Source organism: Salvelinus alpinus, chromosome 7, assembly GCF_045679555.1.
Source record: "Salvelinus alpinus chromosome 7, SLU_Salpinus.1, whole genome shotgun sequence".
Lineage (NCBI taxonomy): Eukaryota > Metazoa > Chordata > Actinopteri > Salmoniformes > Salmonidae > Salvelinus > Salvelinus alpinus.
This window is the reverse complement of record NC_092092.1, coordinates 80995954-81012079: the sequence shown is the minus strand read 5'-3', so window position 1 is coordinate 81012079 and position 16126 is coordinate 80995954. Positions and strand designations below refer to the sequence as shown.

General features: G+C 43.7%; 1 protein-coding gene across 5 annotated transcripts in view; it reads left to right on the top strand.

Moving 5' to 3' along the window:
• Positions 1-16126, top strand: part of LOC139581764 (probable E3 ubiquitin-protein ligase MID2) — a 348833-nt gene that overhangs the window by 265411 nt on the left and 67296 nt on the right. For 3 of the 5 annotated variants that reach the window (XM_071411908.1, XM_071411907.1, XM_071411909.1), the window contains 2 exons: positions 6606-6671; positions 8832-8927. The exons of 1 other annotated variant lie outside the window; for it this stretch is intronic. In XM_071411908.1, the coding sequence (XP_071268009.1) occupies positions 6606-6671; positions 8832-8927 (162 nt within the window). The remainder of the gene's footprint in view (positions 1-6605; positions 6672-8831; positions 8928-16126) is intronic. One more of the 5 variants, XM_071411910.1, reaches the window with a different exon arrangement.

The window sequence follows — 16126 nt, the reverse complement described above, 5'->3', positions numbered from 1 at the left end:
TCCTGTATATGTCCTGGTGACATAGTGAAGGTTATGTTGTGGAGGGTAGTATCCTGTATATGTCCTGGTGACATAGTGAAGGTTATGTTGTAGAGGGTAGTATCCTGTATATGGCCTGGTGACATAGTGAAGGTTATGTTGTAGAGGGTAGTATCCTGTATATGTCCTGGTGACATAGTGAAGGTTATGTTGTGGAGGGTAGTATCCTGTATATGTCCTGGTGACATAGTGAAGGTTATGTTGTAGAGGGTAGTATCCTGTATATGTCCTGGTGACATAGTGAAGGTTATGTTGTGGAGGGTAGTATCCTGTATATGTCCTGGTGACATAGTGAAGGTTATGTTGTAGAGGGTAGTATCCTGTATATGTCCTGGTGACATAGTGAAGGTTATGTTGTAGAGGGTAGTATCCTGTATATGTCCTGGTGACATAGTGAAGGTTATGTTGTAGAGGGTAGTATCCTGTATATGTCCTGGTGACATAGTGAAGGTTATGTTGTGGAGGGTAGTATCCTGTATATGTCCTGGTGACATAGTGAAGGTTATGTTGTAGAGGGTTGTATACTGTATGTTCCTGACAAAGAAAATCCAAGTATATCTAACTCTAAACCTTGCTTTTTTTTAACAACATGCTGAAAAATTCAGGAGCTCATCTGATCATGACCTCCCTCTCTCTCTCTCTCTCTGTCTGAGTGGTGACCTCTATCTATATATCTATCTATCTCTATCTATCTATCTGTCTGTCTACGTATCTATCTTTATCTATCTATCTCTCTATCTATATATCTCTCTTTATATATATATCTCTCTATCTATCTCTCTTTATCTATCTATCTATCTACAATTTTACAATTCAAGGGGCTTTATTGGCATGGGAAACATGTGTTAACATTGCCAAAGCAAGTGAGGTAGATAATATACAAAAGTGAAATAAACAATACAAATTAACAGTAAACATTACACATACAGAAATTTCAAAACAAAAAAGACATTACAAATGTCATATTATATATATACAGTGTTGTAACAATGTACAAATGGTTAAAGCACACAAGTTAAAATAAATAAGCATAAATATGGGTTGTATTTACAATGGTGTTTGTTCTTCACTGGTTGCCCTTTTCTTGTGGCAACAGGTCACAAATCTTGCTGCTGTGATGGCACACTGTGGTATTTCACCCAGTAGATTTATCAAAATTGGGTTTGTTTTTGAATTCTTTGTGGATTATTTCTCTGTTAACCGCTCAACACAAAATAGCAGCATGTGCGCACTCCCTCAAATCCTTTAGAGAACATATCCTTTCCATTTTACTCTGCAATGTTCAATTTGATATTACAAAATGTTATAAAGCTCTAAGCAAATATTGTCTCTCTCTCTCTCTCTCTCTCTCTCTCTCTCTCTCTCTCTCTCTCTCTCTCTCTCTCTCTCTGCCTTTCTCTTCTCTTCTCTCTCTCTCTCTCTCTCTCTCTCTCACTCTCACTCTCTCTGGTGTCTGCTTTAATGAGTGTATTACAGACTGACTCCTCTTACTTTGCTGCTACTGCACACACACACACACACACAGCTCCTTACTCCTCTCTGGTCACATGGGACAGACACATGGGACATGGTTAGAAGATGTTATTGGTCACATACACATGGTTAGCAGATGTTATTGGTCACATACACATGGTTAGAAGATGTTATTGGTCACATACACATGGTTAGAAGATGTTATTGGTCACATACACATGGTTAGAAGATGTTATTGGTCACATACACATGGTTAGAAGATGTTATTGGTCACATACACATGGTTAGAAGATGTTATTGGTCACATACACATGGTTAGAAGATGTTATTGGTCACATACACATGGTTAGAAGATGTTATTGGTCACATACACATGGTTAGAAGATGTTATTGGTCACATACACATGGTTAGAAGATGTTAATGCGAGTGTAGCAACAAGAAATCTACCAATTCCACAACAACTACCCAATACACACACATCTAAAGGAAAGGAATGACTTACAGGAGAGTGACTTACAGGAGAGTGACTTACAGGAGAGTGACTTACAGGAGAGTGACTTACAGGAGAGTGACTTACAGGAGAGTGACTTACAGGAGAGTGACTTACAGTAGTAATTAGGGTTACGTAACTTGCTCAAGGGAACAACGACAGATTTGATACCAAGTCGGCTCAGTGATTTGAACCAGAAACCTTTCTTTCCTACTACCATGGTCTCTAAACTACCATGGTCTCTAAACTACCATGGTCTATAAACTACCATGGTCTCTAAACTACCATGGTCTCTAAACTACCATGGTCTCTAAACTACCATGGTCTATAAACTACCATGGTCTATAAACTACCATGGTCTCTAAACTACCATGGTCTCTAAACTACCATGGTCTCTAAACTACCATGGTCTATAAACTACCATGGTCTCTAAACTACCATGGTCTCTAAACTACCATGGTCTCTAAACTACCATGGTCTATAAACTACCATGGTCTCTAAACTACCATGGTCTCTAAACTACCATGGTCTCTAAACTACCATGGTCTCTAAACTACCATGGTCTATAAACTACCATGGTCTCTAAACTACCATGGTCTCTAAACTACCATGGTCTATAAACTACCATGGTCTCTAAACTACCATAGTCTCTAAACTACCATGGTCTCTAAACTACCATGGTCTATAAACTACCATGGTCTCTAAACTACCATGGTCTCCAAACTACCATGGTCTCTAAACTACCATGGTCTATAAACTACCATGGTCTATAAACTACCATGGTCTATAAACTACCATGGTCTATAAACTACCATAGTCTCTAAACTACCATGGTCTATAAACTACCATGGTCTCTAAACTACCATGGTCTCTAAACTACCATGGTCTATAAACTACCATAGTCTCTAAACTACCATGGTCTCTAAACTACCATAGTCTCTAAACTACCATGGTCTCTAAACTACCATGGTCTATAAACTACCATGGTCTATAAACTACCATGGTCTATAAACTACCATGGTCTATAAACTACCATGGTCTATAAACTACCATAGTCTCTAAACTACCATGGTCTATAAACTACCATGGTCTCTAAACTACCATGGTCTATAAACTACCATGGTCTCTAAACTACCATGGTCTATAAACGACCATGGTCTATAAACTACCGTGGTCTATAAACTACCATGGTCTCTAAACTACCATGGTCTATAAACTACCATGGTCTATAAACTACCATGGTCTCTAAACTACCATGGTCTCTAAACTACCATGGTCTCTAAACTACCATGGTCTATAAACTACCATGGTCTCTAAACTACCATGGTCTCTAAACTACCATGGTCTCTAAACTACCATGGTCTATACACTACCATGGTCTCTAAACTACCATGGTCTATAAACTACCATGGTCTCTAAACTACCATGGTCTCTAAACTACCATGGTCTCTAAACTACCATGGTCTATAAACTACCATGGTCTATAAACTACCATGGTCTATAAACTACCATGGTCTCTAAACTACCATGTACCCTACCATGGTCTCTAAACTACCATGGTCTCTAAACTACCATGGTCTCTAAACTACCATGGTCTCTAAACTACCATGGTCTCTAAACTACCAAGGTCTCTAAACTACCATGGTCTCTAAACTACCATGGTCTCTAAACTACCATGGTCTATAAACTACCATGGTCTCTAAACTACCATGGTCTATAAACTACCATGGTCAATAAACTACCATGGTCTATAAACTACCATGGTCTATAAACTACCATGGTCTATAAACTACCATAGTCTCTAAACTACCATGGTCTATAAACTACCATGGTCTCTAAACTACCATGGTCTATAAACTACCATGGTCTCTAAACTACCATGGTCTATAAACTACCATGGTCTATAAACTACAATGGTCTATAAACTACCATGGTCTCTAAACTACCATGGTCTATAAACTACCATGGTCTATAAACTACCATGGTCTCTAAACTACCATGGTCTCTAAACTACCATGGTCTATAAACTACCATGGTCTATAAACTACCATGGTCTCTAAACTACCATGGTCTCTAAACTACCATGGTCTATACACTACCATGGTCTCTAAACTACCATGGTCTATAAACTACCATGGTCTCTAAACTACCATGGTCTCTAAACTACCATGGTCTATAAACTACCATAGTCTCTAAACTACCAAGGTCTCTAAACTACCATGGTCTCTAAACTACCATGGTCTCTAAACTACCATGGTCTATAAACTACCATGGTCTCTAAACTACCATGGTCTATAAACTACCATGGTCAATAAAATACCATGGTCTATAAACTACCATGGTCTATAAACTACCATGGTCTATAAACTACCATGGTCTATAAACTACCATGGTCTCTAAACTACCATGGTCTATAAACTACCATGGTCAATAAACTACCATGGTCTCTAAACTACTATGGTCTCTAAACTACCATGGTCTATAAACTACCATGGTCTATAAACTACCATGGTCTATAAACTACTATGGTCTCTAAACTACCATGGTCTATAAACTACCATGGTCAATAAACTACCATGGTCTCTAAACTACTATGGTCTCTAAACTACCATGGTCTCTAAACTACCATGGTCTATAAACTACCATGGTCTAAAACTACCACGGTCTCTACCATGGTCTCTTAACCACCATGTGTGTCAGTAGAGAGAGTAGCAGACAGACTAACGTGACAGTAGAGAGAGTAGCAGACAGACTAATGTGTCAGTAGAGAGAGTAGCAGACAGACTAACGTGACAGTAGAGAGAGTAGCAGACAGACTAACGTGACAGTAGAGAGAGTAGCAGACAGACTAACGTGTCAGTAGAGAGAGTAGCAGACAGACTAACGTGACAGTGAGAGAGTAGCAGACAGACTAACGTGTCAGTAGAGAGAGTAGCAGACAGACTAACGTGACAGTAGAGAGAGTAGCAGACAGACTAACGTGTCAGTAGAAAGAGTAGCAGACAGACTAATGTGTCAGTAGAGAGAGAAGCAGACAGACTAACGTGTCAGTAGAAAGAGTAGCAGACAGACTAACGTGACAGTAGAGAGAGTAGCAGACAGACTAACGTGACAGTAGAGAGAGTAGCAGACAGACTAACGTGTCAGTAGAGAGAGTAGCAGACAGACTAACGTGACAGTAGAGAGAGTAGCAGACAGACTAACGTGTCAGTAGAAAGAGTAGCAGACAGACTAACGTGTCAGTAGAGAGAGTAGCAGACAGACCAGCTAGACTAACGTGTCAGTAGAGAGAGTAGCAGACAGACCAACGTGTCAGTAGAGAGAGTAGCAGACAGACTAACGTGTCAGTAGAGAGAGTAGCAGACAGACTAACGTGTCAGTAGAGAGAGTAGCAGACAGACTAACGTGTCAGTAGAGAGAGTAGCAGACAGACGAACGTGTCAGTAGAGAGAGTAGCAGACAGACTAACGTGTCAGTAGAGAGAGTAGCAGACAGACTAACGTGTCAGTAGAGAGAGTAGCAGACAGACTAACGTGTCAGTAGAGAGAGTAGCAGACAGACTAATGTGTCAGTAGAGAGAGTAGCAGACAGACTAACGTGTCAGTAGAGAGAGTAGCAGACAGACTAACGTGTCAGTAGAGAGAGTAGCAGACAGACCAACGTGTCAGTAGAGAGAGTAGCAGACAGACCAACGTGTCAGTAGAGAGAGTAGCAGACAGACCAGTTAGACTAACGTGTCAGTAGAGAGAGTAGCAGACAGACTAACGTGTCAGTAGAGAGAGTAGCAGACAGACCAACGTGTCAGTAGAGAGAGTAGCAGACAGACCAACGTGTCAGTAGAGAGAGTAGCAGACAGACCAGTTAGACTAACGTGTCAGTAGAGAGAGTAGCAGACAGACCAACGTGTCAGTAGAGAGAGTAGCAGACAGACTAACATGTCAGTAGAGAGAGTAGCAGACAGACTAACGTGTCAGTAGAGTAGCAGACAGACCAATGTGTCAGTAGAGAGAGTAGCAGACAGACTAACGTGACAGTAGAGAGAGTAGCAGACAGACTAACATGTCAGTAGAGAGAGTAGCAGACAGACCAACGTGTCAGTAGAGAGAGTAGCAGACAGACCAGCTAGACCAACGTGTCAGTAGAGAGAGTAGCAGACAGATCAACATGTCAGCAGAGAGAGTAGCAGACAGACCAGCTACACTACAGTGGTTTTGTGGCAGATCGATAAGACTGTCTATGTGTGTGTTCATAGTGTACCAGACCAGACCTGTCTATGTGTGTTCATAGTGTACCAGACCAGACCTGTCTATGTGTTTTCATAGTGTACCAGACCAGACCTGTCTATGTGTGTTCATAGTGTACCAGACCAGACCTGTCTATGTGTGTTCATAGTGTACCAGACCAGACCTGTCTATGTGTGTTCATAGTGTACCAGACCAGACCTGTCTATGTGTGTTCATAGTGTACCAGACCAGACCTGTCTATGTGTGTTCATAGTGTACCAGACCAGACCTGTCTATGTGTGTTCATAGTGTACCAGACCAGACCTGTCTATGTGTGTTCATAGTGTACCAGACCAGACCTGTCTATGTGTTTTCATAGGCTTTTCAAGTGAGTCCTGGCAGAGTATCTGACGCGGTATTGGAGGCATCAAAGACAAGCGCTGCGGTGAGTCACCCAAATGGTTCGCTTGACTTTTAAATCACTGTCCCTCCCAAATGTCACCCTTTTTCCTGTGCTAACTAGTTCACTATGAAGGGCTTTTTGGGTGCCATTTGGGACTCGGGCAGTGTCCTGGTTGTCCTGGTGTTTGGAGAGGGAGAGGCCACTGAGACAATGGACACATACGGTCACACAGCCAGGTGGACATTTGGATTGCCCTTCCTCTCATGCTTCTCATTCACATGCATGAATAGATAACCGGCTTCAAAAAGAGCTGTTGTGACTATTCCTCTTTGGTTTTGCTGCCTGCGGCTGTTGTTTCTTCCTGTTGTTTCTTCCTGTTGTTGTTGTTGTTGTAGTTGTTGCTTCTTCTTTGTTACTGCTGTTGCTTAAATTCATGGGCTGCTATGTTCTCTCTCTCTCTCTCTCTCTCTCTCTCTCCCTCTCTCTCTCCCTCTCCCTCTCCCTCTTTCTCTCTCTCTCTCTCTCTCTCTCTCTCTCTCTCTCTCTCTCTCTCTCTCTCTCTCTCTCTCTCTCTCCCTTCTCTCTCTCTATCTCTCTCTCTCTCTCTCTCCCTCTCTCTCTCTCTCTCTCTCTCTCTATCTCTCTCTCTATCTCTCTCTCTCTCTCTCTCTCTCTCTCTCTCTTTCTCCCTCTCTCTCTCCCTTTCTCTCTCTCTCCCTCTCTCTCTCTCCCTCTCTCTCTCTCTCTCCCTCTGAGATCTCAACCCTCTGACTAACCCACTAACTGCCAGGGATCTCAACCCTCTGACTAACCCACTAACTGTCTGGGATCTCAACCCTCTCACTAACCCACTAACTGTCAGGGATCTCAACCCTCTGACTAACCCACTAACTGTCTGGGATCTCAACCCTCTGACTAACCCACTTACTGTCTGGGATCTCAACCCTCTGACTAACCCACTAACTGTCAGGGATCTCAACCCTCTGACTAACCCACTAACTGTCTGGAATCTAACCCCTCTGACTAACCCACTAACTGTCTGGGATCTCAACCCTCTGACTAACCCACTAACTGTCTGGGATCTCAACCCTCTGACTAACCCACTAACTGTCTGGGATTTCAATCCTCTGACTAACCCACTAACTGTCTGGGATCTAACCCCTCTGTCTAACCCACTAACTGTCAGGGATCTCAACCCTCTGACTAACCCACTAACTGTCTGGGATCTAACCCCTGTGACTAACCCACTAACTGTCAGGGATCTCAACCCTCTGACTAACCCACTAACTGTCTGGGATCTAACCCCTCTGACTAACTCACTAACTGTCTGGGATCTCAACCCTCTGACTAACTCACTAACTGTCTGGGATCTTACCCTCTGACTAACCCACTAACTGTCTGGGATCTCAACCCTCTGACTAACCCACTAACTGTCTGGGATCTCAACCCTCTGACTAACCCACTAACTGTCAGGGATCTCAACCCTCTGACTAACCCACTAACTGTCTGGGATCTCAACCTCACTCATTACTATTGAATGTTGTAAATGTAGCTAGATAGTATTCTGAATCTTTCTACAGAACTATTCTGATGCTCTCTCTCTCTATCATTCAAGGTTATCTTGTGTTATCTGTTATCTCTCAGAACTGAATATTGGCTTTGGTTTGGACGGCTGCTGGTATCTTACAGTATAAATACAATGCTTTATTTGGGAACTGTAACCTGTAGTTCAGATGGTTTATTGGGGAACTGTAACCTGTAGTTCAGATGGTTTATTGAGAAACTGTAGCCTGTAGTTCAGATGGTTTATTGAGGAACTCTAACCTGTAGTTCAGATGGTTTATTGAGGAACTGTAGCCTGTAGTTCAGATGGTTTATTGAGGAACTGTAACCTGTAGTTCAGATGGTTTATTAAGGAACTGTAACCTGTAGTTCAGATGGTTTATTGGGAACTGTAACCTGTAGTTCAGATGGTTTATTGAGGAACTGTAATCTGTAGTTCAGATGGAAATGTAGAGAAATGACGGCCGATGTTCAGTGGTCAGAGACAATAGGATGGTCATACACTGCACATGGCCAACGTTCCTGTTAGTCTGTTTTCCCCCTTTCGAGCAAACCCAAATTAAAGGTGCATTTGGGTATTTCTTCCTGGTTCCCTTCTTTTATATCTCACTGGCCTGTTCCTCTGCCTGTCCCAAACAGCAAACCCTGGAGAACAACCTCACCAACCTGGTGAAGAGAAACAGTGAGCTGGAGAACCAGATGGCCAAACTCATCCAGATCTGTCAACAGGTTGAGGTGAGTCTAGGGCTGTTGCTGTGACCGTATTACCACTACACCAGCAGTCATGAGTCATGACCGCAGTCAAATTCCATGTGACCGTTGAGTCACGGTTATCTCCTCTTATGCATTCTGGACATGCTTTGGTATTACCCAACTCGCTAGCTAATGGTCTGGTACTCAGGGCTCTGACGTCAATGCAAATGCCATCGAAAATCACATCAAAACACTTATCATCAAAACAGTATCATGCTTTTCAATGTGAAGAAAGAAGGTCAACAACAGGTTGAAACTGAGTGGAAAGCATGGTCCTTGTGGATGTTGTTTGAAAGCCAAACACAAGGATATTGCCAGCGCTTTCTGAGATGATAATTAATTAATTGAAGATGTTGCATGTAGAACACCCGAACGCATAAGAGCTTATGAATAGGCCTATCTGTGAGCCCAAGGAGAGCCCGTGGCATACAGAGTTAGCTGCAGAAACAGGGTTGGAGAGCCCGTGGCATACAGAGTTAGCTGCAGAAACAGGGTTGGAGAGCCCGTGGCATACAGAGTTAGCTTCAGGAACAGGGTTGGAGAGCCCGTGGCATACAGCGTTAGCTGCAGAAACAGGGTTGGAGAGCCCGTGGCATACAGAGTTAGCTGCAGAAACAGGGTTGGAGAGCCCGTGGCATACAGAGTTAGCTGCAGAAACAGGTTTGGAGAGCCCGTGGCATACAGAGTTAGCTGCAGAAACAGGGTTGGAGAGCCCGTGGCATACAGAGTTAGCTTCAGGAACAGGGTTGGAGAGCCCGTGGCATACAGCGTTAGCTGCAGAAACAGGGTTGGAGAGCCCGTGGCATACAGAGTTAGCTGCAGGAACAGGGTTGGAGAGCCCGTGGCATACAGAGTTAGCTGCAGAAACAGGGTTGGAGAGCCCGTGGCATACAGAGTTAGCTGCAGAAACAGGGTTGGAGAGCCCGTGGCATACAGAGTTAGCTTCAGGAACAGGGTTGGAGAGCCCGTGGCATACAGCGTTAGCTGCAGAAACAGGGTTGGAGAGCCCGTGGCATACAGAGTTAGCTGCAGGAACAGGGTTGGAGAGCCCGTGGCATACAGAGTTAGCTGCAGAAACAGGGTTGGAGAGCCCGTGGCATACAGAGTTAGCTGCAGGAACAGGGTTGGAGAGCCCATGGCATACAGAGTTAGCTGCAGAAACAGGGTTGGAGAGCCCATGGCATACAGAGTTAGCTGCAGAAACAGGGTTGGAGAGCCCGTGGCATACAGAGTTAGCTGCAGAAACAGGGTTGGAGAGCCCATGGCATACAGAGTTAGCTGCAGAAACAGGGTTGGAGAGCCCGTGGCATACAGAGTTAGCTGCAGAAACAGGGTTGGAGAGCCCGTGGCATACAGAGTTAGCTGCAGAAACAGGGTTGGAGAGCCCATGGCATACAGAGTTAGCTGCAGAAACAGGGTTGGAGAGCCCGTGGCATACAGAGTTAGCTGCAGGAACAGGGTTGGAGAGCCCATGGCATGCAGAGTTAGCTGCAGGAACAGGGTTGGAGAGCCCATGGCATACAGAGTTAGCTGCAGGAACAGGGTTGGAGAGCCCATGGCATACAGAGTTAGCTGCAGGAACAGGGTTGGAGAGCCCATGGCATACAGAGTTAGCTGCAGGAACAGGGTTGGAGAGCCCATGGCATACAGAGTTAGCTGCAGGAACAGGGTTGGAGAGCCCGTGGCATACAGAGTTAGCTGCAGAAACAGGGTTGGAGAGCCCGTGGCATACATAGTTAGCTGCAGGAACAGGGTTGGAGAGCCCGTGGCATACATAGTTAGCTGCAGGAACAGGGTTGGAGAGCCCATGGCATACAGAGTTAGCTGCAGGAACAGGGTTGGAGAGCCCGTGGCATACAGAGTTCGGGTGTAATATCTGAATGCTCCTGAAACAGTGGTTGATGCTTGGAGTGAAATAAACCCAGACATTTCCATATGAAATCTTGTGTGAAAGCAGAGTTTTTGATGGTTGCCACTGAACAGAGGAGGATCCCAGCAGCTAATATGTTTACGGTAGCTTGTCCGACATGATTGAAAAACGAACACGCCTCCATTCGAGTGCATACGGGAGACATGTCATTTTCCCCCTGCCCCTGTTCCTGCCTATTTGATAATGGTCCATTCTACTTTAAATCTAAACTAATTGTACATAATTAGCAAAGAAAAGATTAAATAGAGTCTGATGGGTGTGAGTCCTGCCTAAGAACAGCCCTTAGCCGTGGCCAAATACCACACCCCCTCGGGCCTTATTGCTTAATTATATTCTTCTTACTATAAAATCATATCTTTATAAAATAATGTCACAGGAATTATAAGCATACATTGTCTGCTAAGTGAACAAGTCTACAGCCGGTGGCAAGGAACACAGCCAGATAACATACAGTAGACCAACTCATATTCTGTTCTTCTGAAATTTATAATGTTTCTTTAGACCTGCCTAAAATAAATAATGCATTTATTGTGATGGTGAATATTAATTAGATGTATTATTGCTTTTTTTTTTATGTTGATGTTCCAAAGGCAGCTTTTATGCGTGGAGGCTTGGAGATGCTAAACGTGTTTATGTTAATCATGGTCAACCGGCATGCATTTGCATGACAATAACTGTCTGACAAAATGTCATGACCTTCACAACCCTAGGTGATTATCTCAGTCAGATCTGTCAACAGGCAGAGGTGAGTCAGACAGTCAGATCTGTCAACAGGTGAAGGTGAGTCAGTCAGTCAGATCTGTCAACGGGTGAAGGTGAGTCAGTCAATCAGATCTGTCAACAGGTGAAGTTGAGTCAGTCAGTCAGATCTGTCAACAGGTGAAGGTGAGTCAGACAGTCAGATCTGTCAACAGGTGAAGGTGAGTCAGTTAGTCAGATCTGTCAACAGGTGAAGGTGAGTCAGTCAGTCAGATCTGTCAACAGGTGAAGGTGAGTCAGACAGTCAGATCTGTCAACAGGTGAAGGTGAGTCAGTTAGTCAGATCTGTCAACAGGTGAAGGTGAGTCAGTCAGTCAGATCTGTCAACAGGTGAAGATGAGTCAGTCAGTCAGATCTGTCAACAGGTGAAGGTGAGTCAGTCAGTCAGATCTGTCAACAGGTGAAGGTGAGTCAGTCAGTCAGATCTGTCAACAGGTGAAGGTGAGTCAGTCAGTCAGATCTGTCAACAGGTGAAGGTGAGTCAGTCTAAGTCAGATCTGTCAACAGGTGAAGGTGAGTCAGTCAGTAAAATCTGTCAACAGGTGAAGGTGAGTCAGTCAGTCAGATCTGTCAACAGGTGAAGGTGAGTTATTCTCAGTCAGATCTGTCAACAGGTGAAGGTGAGTTATTCTCAGTCAGATATGTCAACAGGTGAAAGTGAGTCAGTCAGTCAGATCTGTCAACAGGTGAAGGTGAGTTATTCTCAGTCAGATCTGTCAACAGGTGAAGGTGGGTCAGTCAGTCAGATCTGTCAACAGGTGAAGGTGAGTCAGATTCTCTGCAACTACAAAAATTCCCAGGGTTTCCAGATGGCTCCGGAACCAAAACAATGAAATCCTTGATCTCATTCCAGTCAGATTCCACTGTTATATCAGGTTGACATTACATTATTTAATACGCCTTAATACGCCCAATTGCAAAATTTCACATCACAGATACTGCTGGTAGGCATCTGAATGCAATGCCTTGTGGGGAATCCTCCAACTGGGAAACAGTATGGAACTTTGGTGTATCTGCTGATGTCTCTGTTAAGTGTGTACTGTGGTGGTAAATCTGTAATCAACAGGCAGAGTTCGAGAGACAGGAGTGAGTAAATACTGATGACTAAGTAAAATGGTGTCCATGAGAGAACAACCCTCCATTTTAACATTGGACAGAAACTCAATTTACAAATCTCTATCTCTGCACAGCTTCAACCAATGAGGAGGGACAGTGTCAGGCTAAGCATCAAGGATAGAGCCAGCCACGGTTCAGGGTGGGAGTGTATGTCTGTCTGTGCACGTCTGTCAGTCTGTCCGTCCCCAGAGCTGAGGGAACTGAGCTGTATAATCAATCGAGGGATATTGGTTTGTTAATGCCATCTCAGGCTTCTAGAGTAGTGATGCTGTCCAATATTTACCATCTCAGGCTTCTAGAGTAGTGATGCTGTCCAATATTTACCATCTCAGGCTTCTAGAGTAGTGATGCTGTCCAATATTTACCATCTCAGGTTTCTAGAGTAGTGATGCTGTCCAATATTTACCATCTCAGGCTGCTAGAGGAGTGATGCTGTCCAATATTTACCATCTCAGGCTTCTAGAGTAGTGATGCTGTCCAATATTTACCATCTCAGGCTTCTAGAGTAGTGATGCTGTCCAATATTTACCATCTCAGGTTTCTAGAGTAGTGATGCTGTCCAATATTTACCATCCCAGGCTTCTAGAGTAGTGATGCTGTCCAATATTTACCACCTCAGGCTTCTAGAGTAGTGATGCTGTCCACTATTTACCATCTCAGGCTTCTAGAGTAGTGATGCTGTCCAAAATGTACCATCTCAGGCTTCTAGAGTAGTGATGCTGTCCAATATTTACCATCTCAGGCTTCTAGAGTAGTGATGCTGTCCAATATTTACCATCTCAGGCTGCTAGAGGAGTGATGCTGTCCAATATTTACCATCTCAGGCTTCTAGAGTAGTGATGCTGTCCAATATTTACCATCTCAGGCTTCTAGAGTAGTGATGCTGTCCAATATTTACCATCTCAGGTTTCTAGAGTAGTGATGCTGTCCAAAATGTACCATCTCAGGCTTCTAGAGTAGTGATGCTGTCCAATATTTACCATCTCAGGCTTCTAGAGTAGTGATGCTGTCCAATATTTACCATCTCAGGCTGCTAGAGGAGTGATGCTGTCCAATATTTACCATCTCAGGCTTCTAGAGTAGTGATGCTGTCCAATATTTACCATCTCAGGCTTCTAGAGTAGTGATGCTGTCCAATATTTACCATCTCAGGCTGCTAGAGGAGTGATGCTGTCCAATATTTACCATCTCAGGCTTCTAGAGTAGTGATGCTGTCCAATATTTACCATCTCAGGCTTCTAGAGTAGTGATGCTGTCCAATATTTACCATCTCAGGTTTCTAGAGTAGTGATGCTGTCCAATATTTACCATCTCAGGCTGCTAGAGGAGTGATGCTGTCCAATATTTACCATCTCAGGCTTCTAGAGTAGTGATGCTGTCCAATATTTACCATCTCAGGCTTCTAGAGTAGTGATGCTGTCCAAAATGTACCATCTCAGGCTTCTAGAGTAGTGATGCTGTCCAATATTTACCATCTCAGGCTGCTAGAGGAGTGATGCTGTCCAATATTTACCATCTCAGGCTTCTAGAGTAGTGATGCTGTCCAATATTTACCATCTCAGGCTTCTAGAGTAGTGATGCTGTCCAATATTTACCATCTCAGGCTGCTAGAGGAGTGATGCTGTCCAATATTTACCATCTCAGGCTTCTAGAGTAGTGATGCTGTCCAATATTTACCATCTCAGGCTGCTAGAGTAGTGATGCTGTCCAATATTTACCATCTCAGGCTTCTAGAGTAGTGATGCTGTCCAATATTTACCTTCTCAGGCTTCTAAAGTAGTGATGCTGTCCAATATTTACCATCTCAGGCTGCTAGAGTAGTGATGCTGTCCAATATTTACCATCTCAGGCTTCTAGAGTAGTGATGCTGTCCAATATTTACCATCTCAGGCTGCTAGAGGAGTGATGCTGTCCAATATTTACCATCTCAGGCTTCTAGAGTAGTGATGCTGTCCAATATTTACCATCTCAGGCTGCTAGAGTAGTGATGCTGTCCAATATTTACCATCGCAGGCTTCTAGAGTAGTGATGCTGTCCAATATTTACCATCTCAGGCTTCTAGAGTAGTGATGCTGTCCAATACTTACCATCGCAGGCTGCTAGAGTAGTGATGCTGTCCAATATTTACCATCTCAGGCTTCTAGAGTAGTGATGCTGTCCAATATTTACCATCTCAGGCTTCTAGAGTAGTGATGCTGTCCAATATTTACCATCTCAGGCTTCTAGAGTAGTGATGCTGTCCAATATTTACCATCTCAGGCTTCTAGAGTAGTGATGCTGTCCAATATTTACCATCTCAGGCTTCTAGAGGAGTGATGCTGTCCAATATTTACCATCTCAGGCTTCTAGAGGAGTGATGCTGTCCAGTATTTACCTCTCAGGCTGCTAGAGTAGTGATGCTGTCCAATATTTACCTCTCAGGCTGCTAGAGTAGTGATGCTGTCCAATATTTACCTCTCAGGCTGCTAGAGTAGTGATGCTGTCCAATATTTACCATCTCAGGCTTCTAGAGTAGTGATGCTGTCCAATATTTACCATCTCAGGCTTCTAGAGTAGTGATGCTGTCCAATATTTACCATCTCAGGCTTCTAGAGTAGTGATGCTGTCCAATATTTACCATCTCAGGCTTCTAGAGTAGTGATGCGGTCCAATATTTACCATCTCAGGCTGCTAGAGTAGTGATGCTGTCCAATATTTACCATCTCAGGCTTCTAGAGTAGTGATGCTGTCCAATATTTACCATCTCAGGCTTCTAGAGTAGTGATGCTGTCCAATATTTACCATCTCAGGCTGCTAGAGTAGTGATGCTGTCCAATATTTACCTCCTGAGTCTGAGGATGGGACCCAAATGGCACCCTTTTCCCTATAGAGTGCACTACTTTTGACCAGAATGGCACCCTATTCCCTATAGAGTGCACTACTTTTGACCAGAATGGCACCCTATAGAGTGCACTACTTTTGACCAGAATGGTACCCTATTCCCTATAGAGTGCACTACTTTTGACCAGAATGGCACCCTATTCCCTATAGAGTGCACTACTTTTGACCAGAATGGCACCCTATAGAGTGCACTACTTTTGACCAGAATGGTACCCTATTCCCTATATAGTGCACTACTTTTGACCAGAATGGCGCCCTATCCCTATAGAGTGCACTACTTTTGACCAGAATGGCACCCTATTCCCTATATAGTGCACTACTTTTGACCAGGGCCCATAGGTAATAGGGGTGCGATTCTGTAATCTCAGAACTATTGAGAACCACACACTGAAATGATGCCTTTTCTTTGGACCTTGACTTTTACAATACCCAGATGCTCTACCTCAAGACCAAAAAAATGACATTCAAACATTGTCGTGAGATCCTCTCCGTGCTT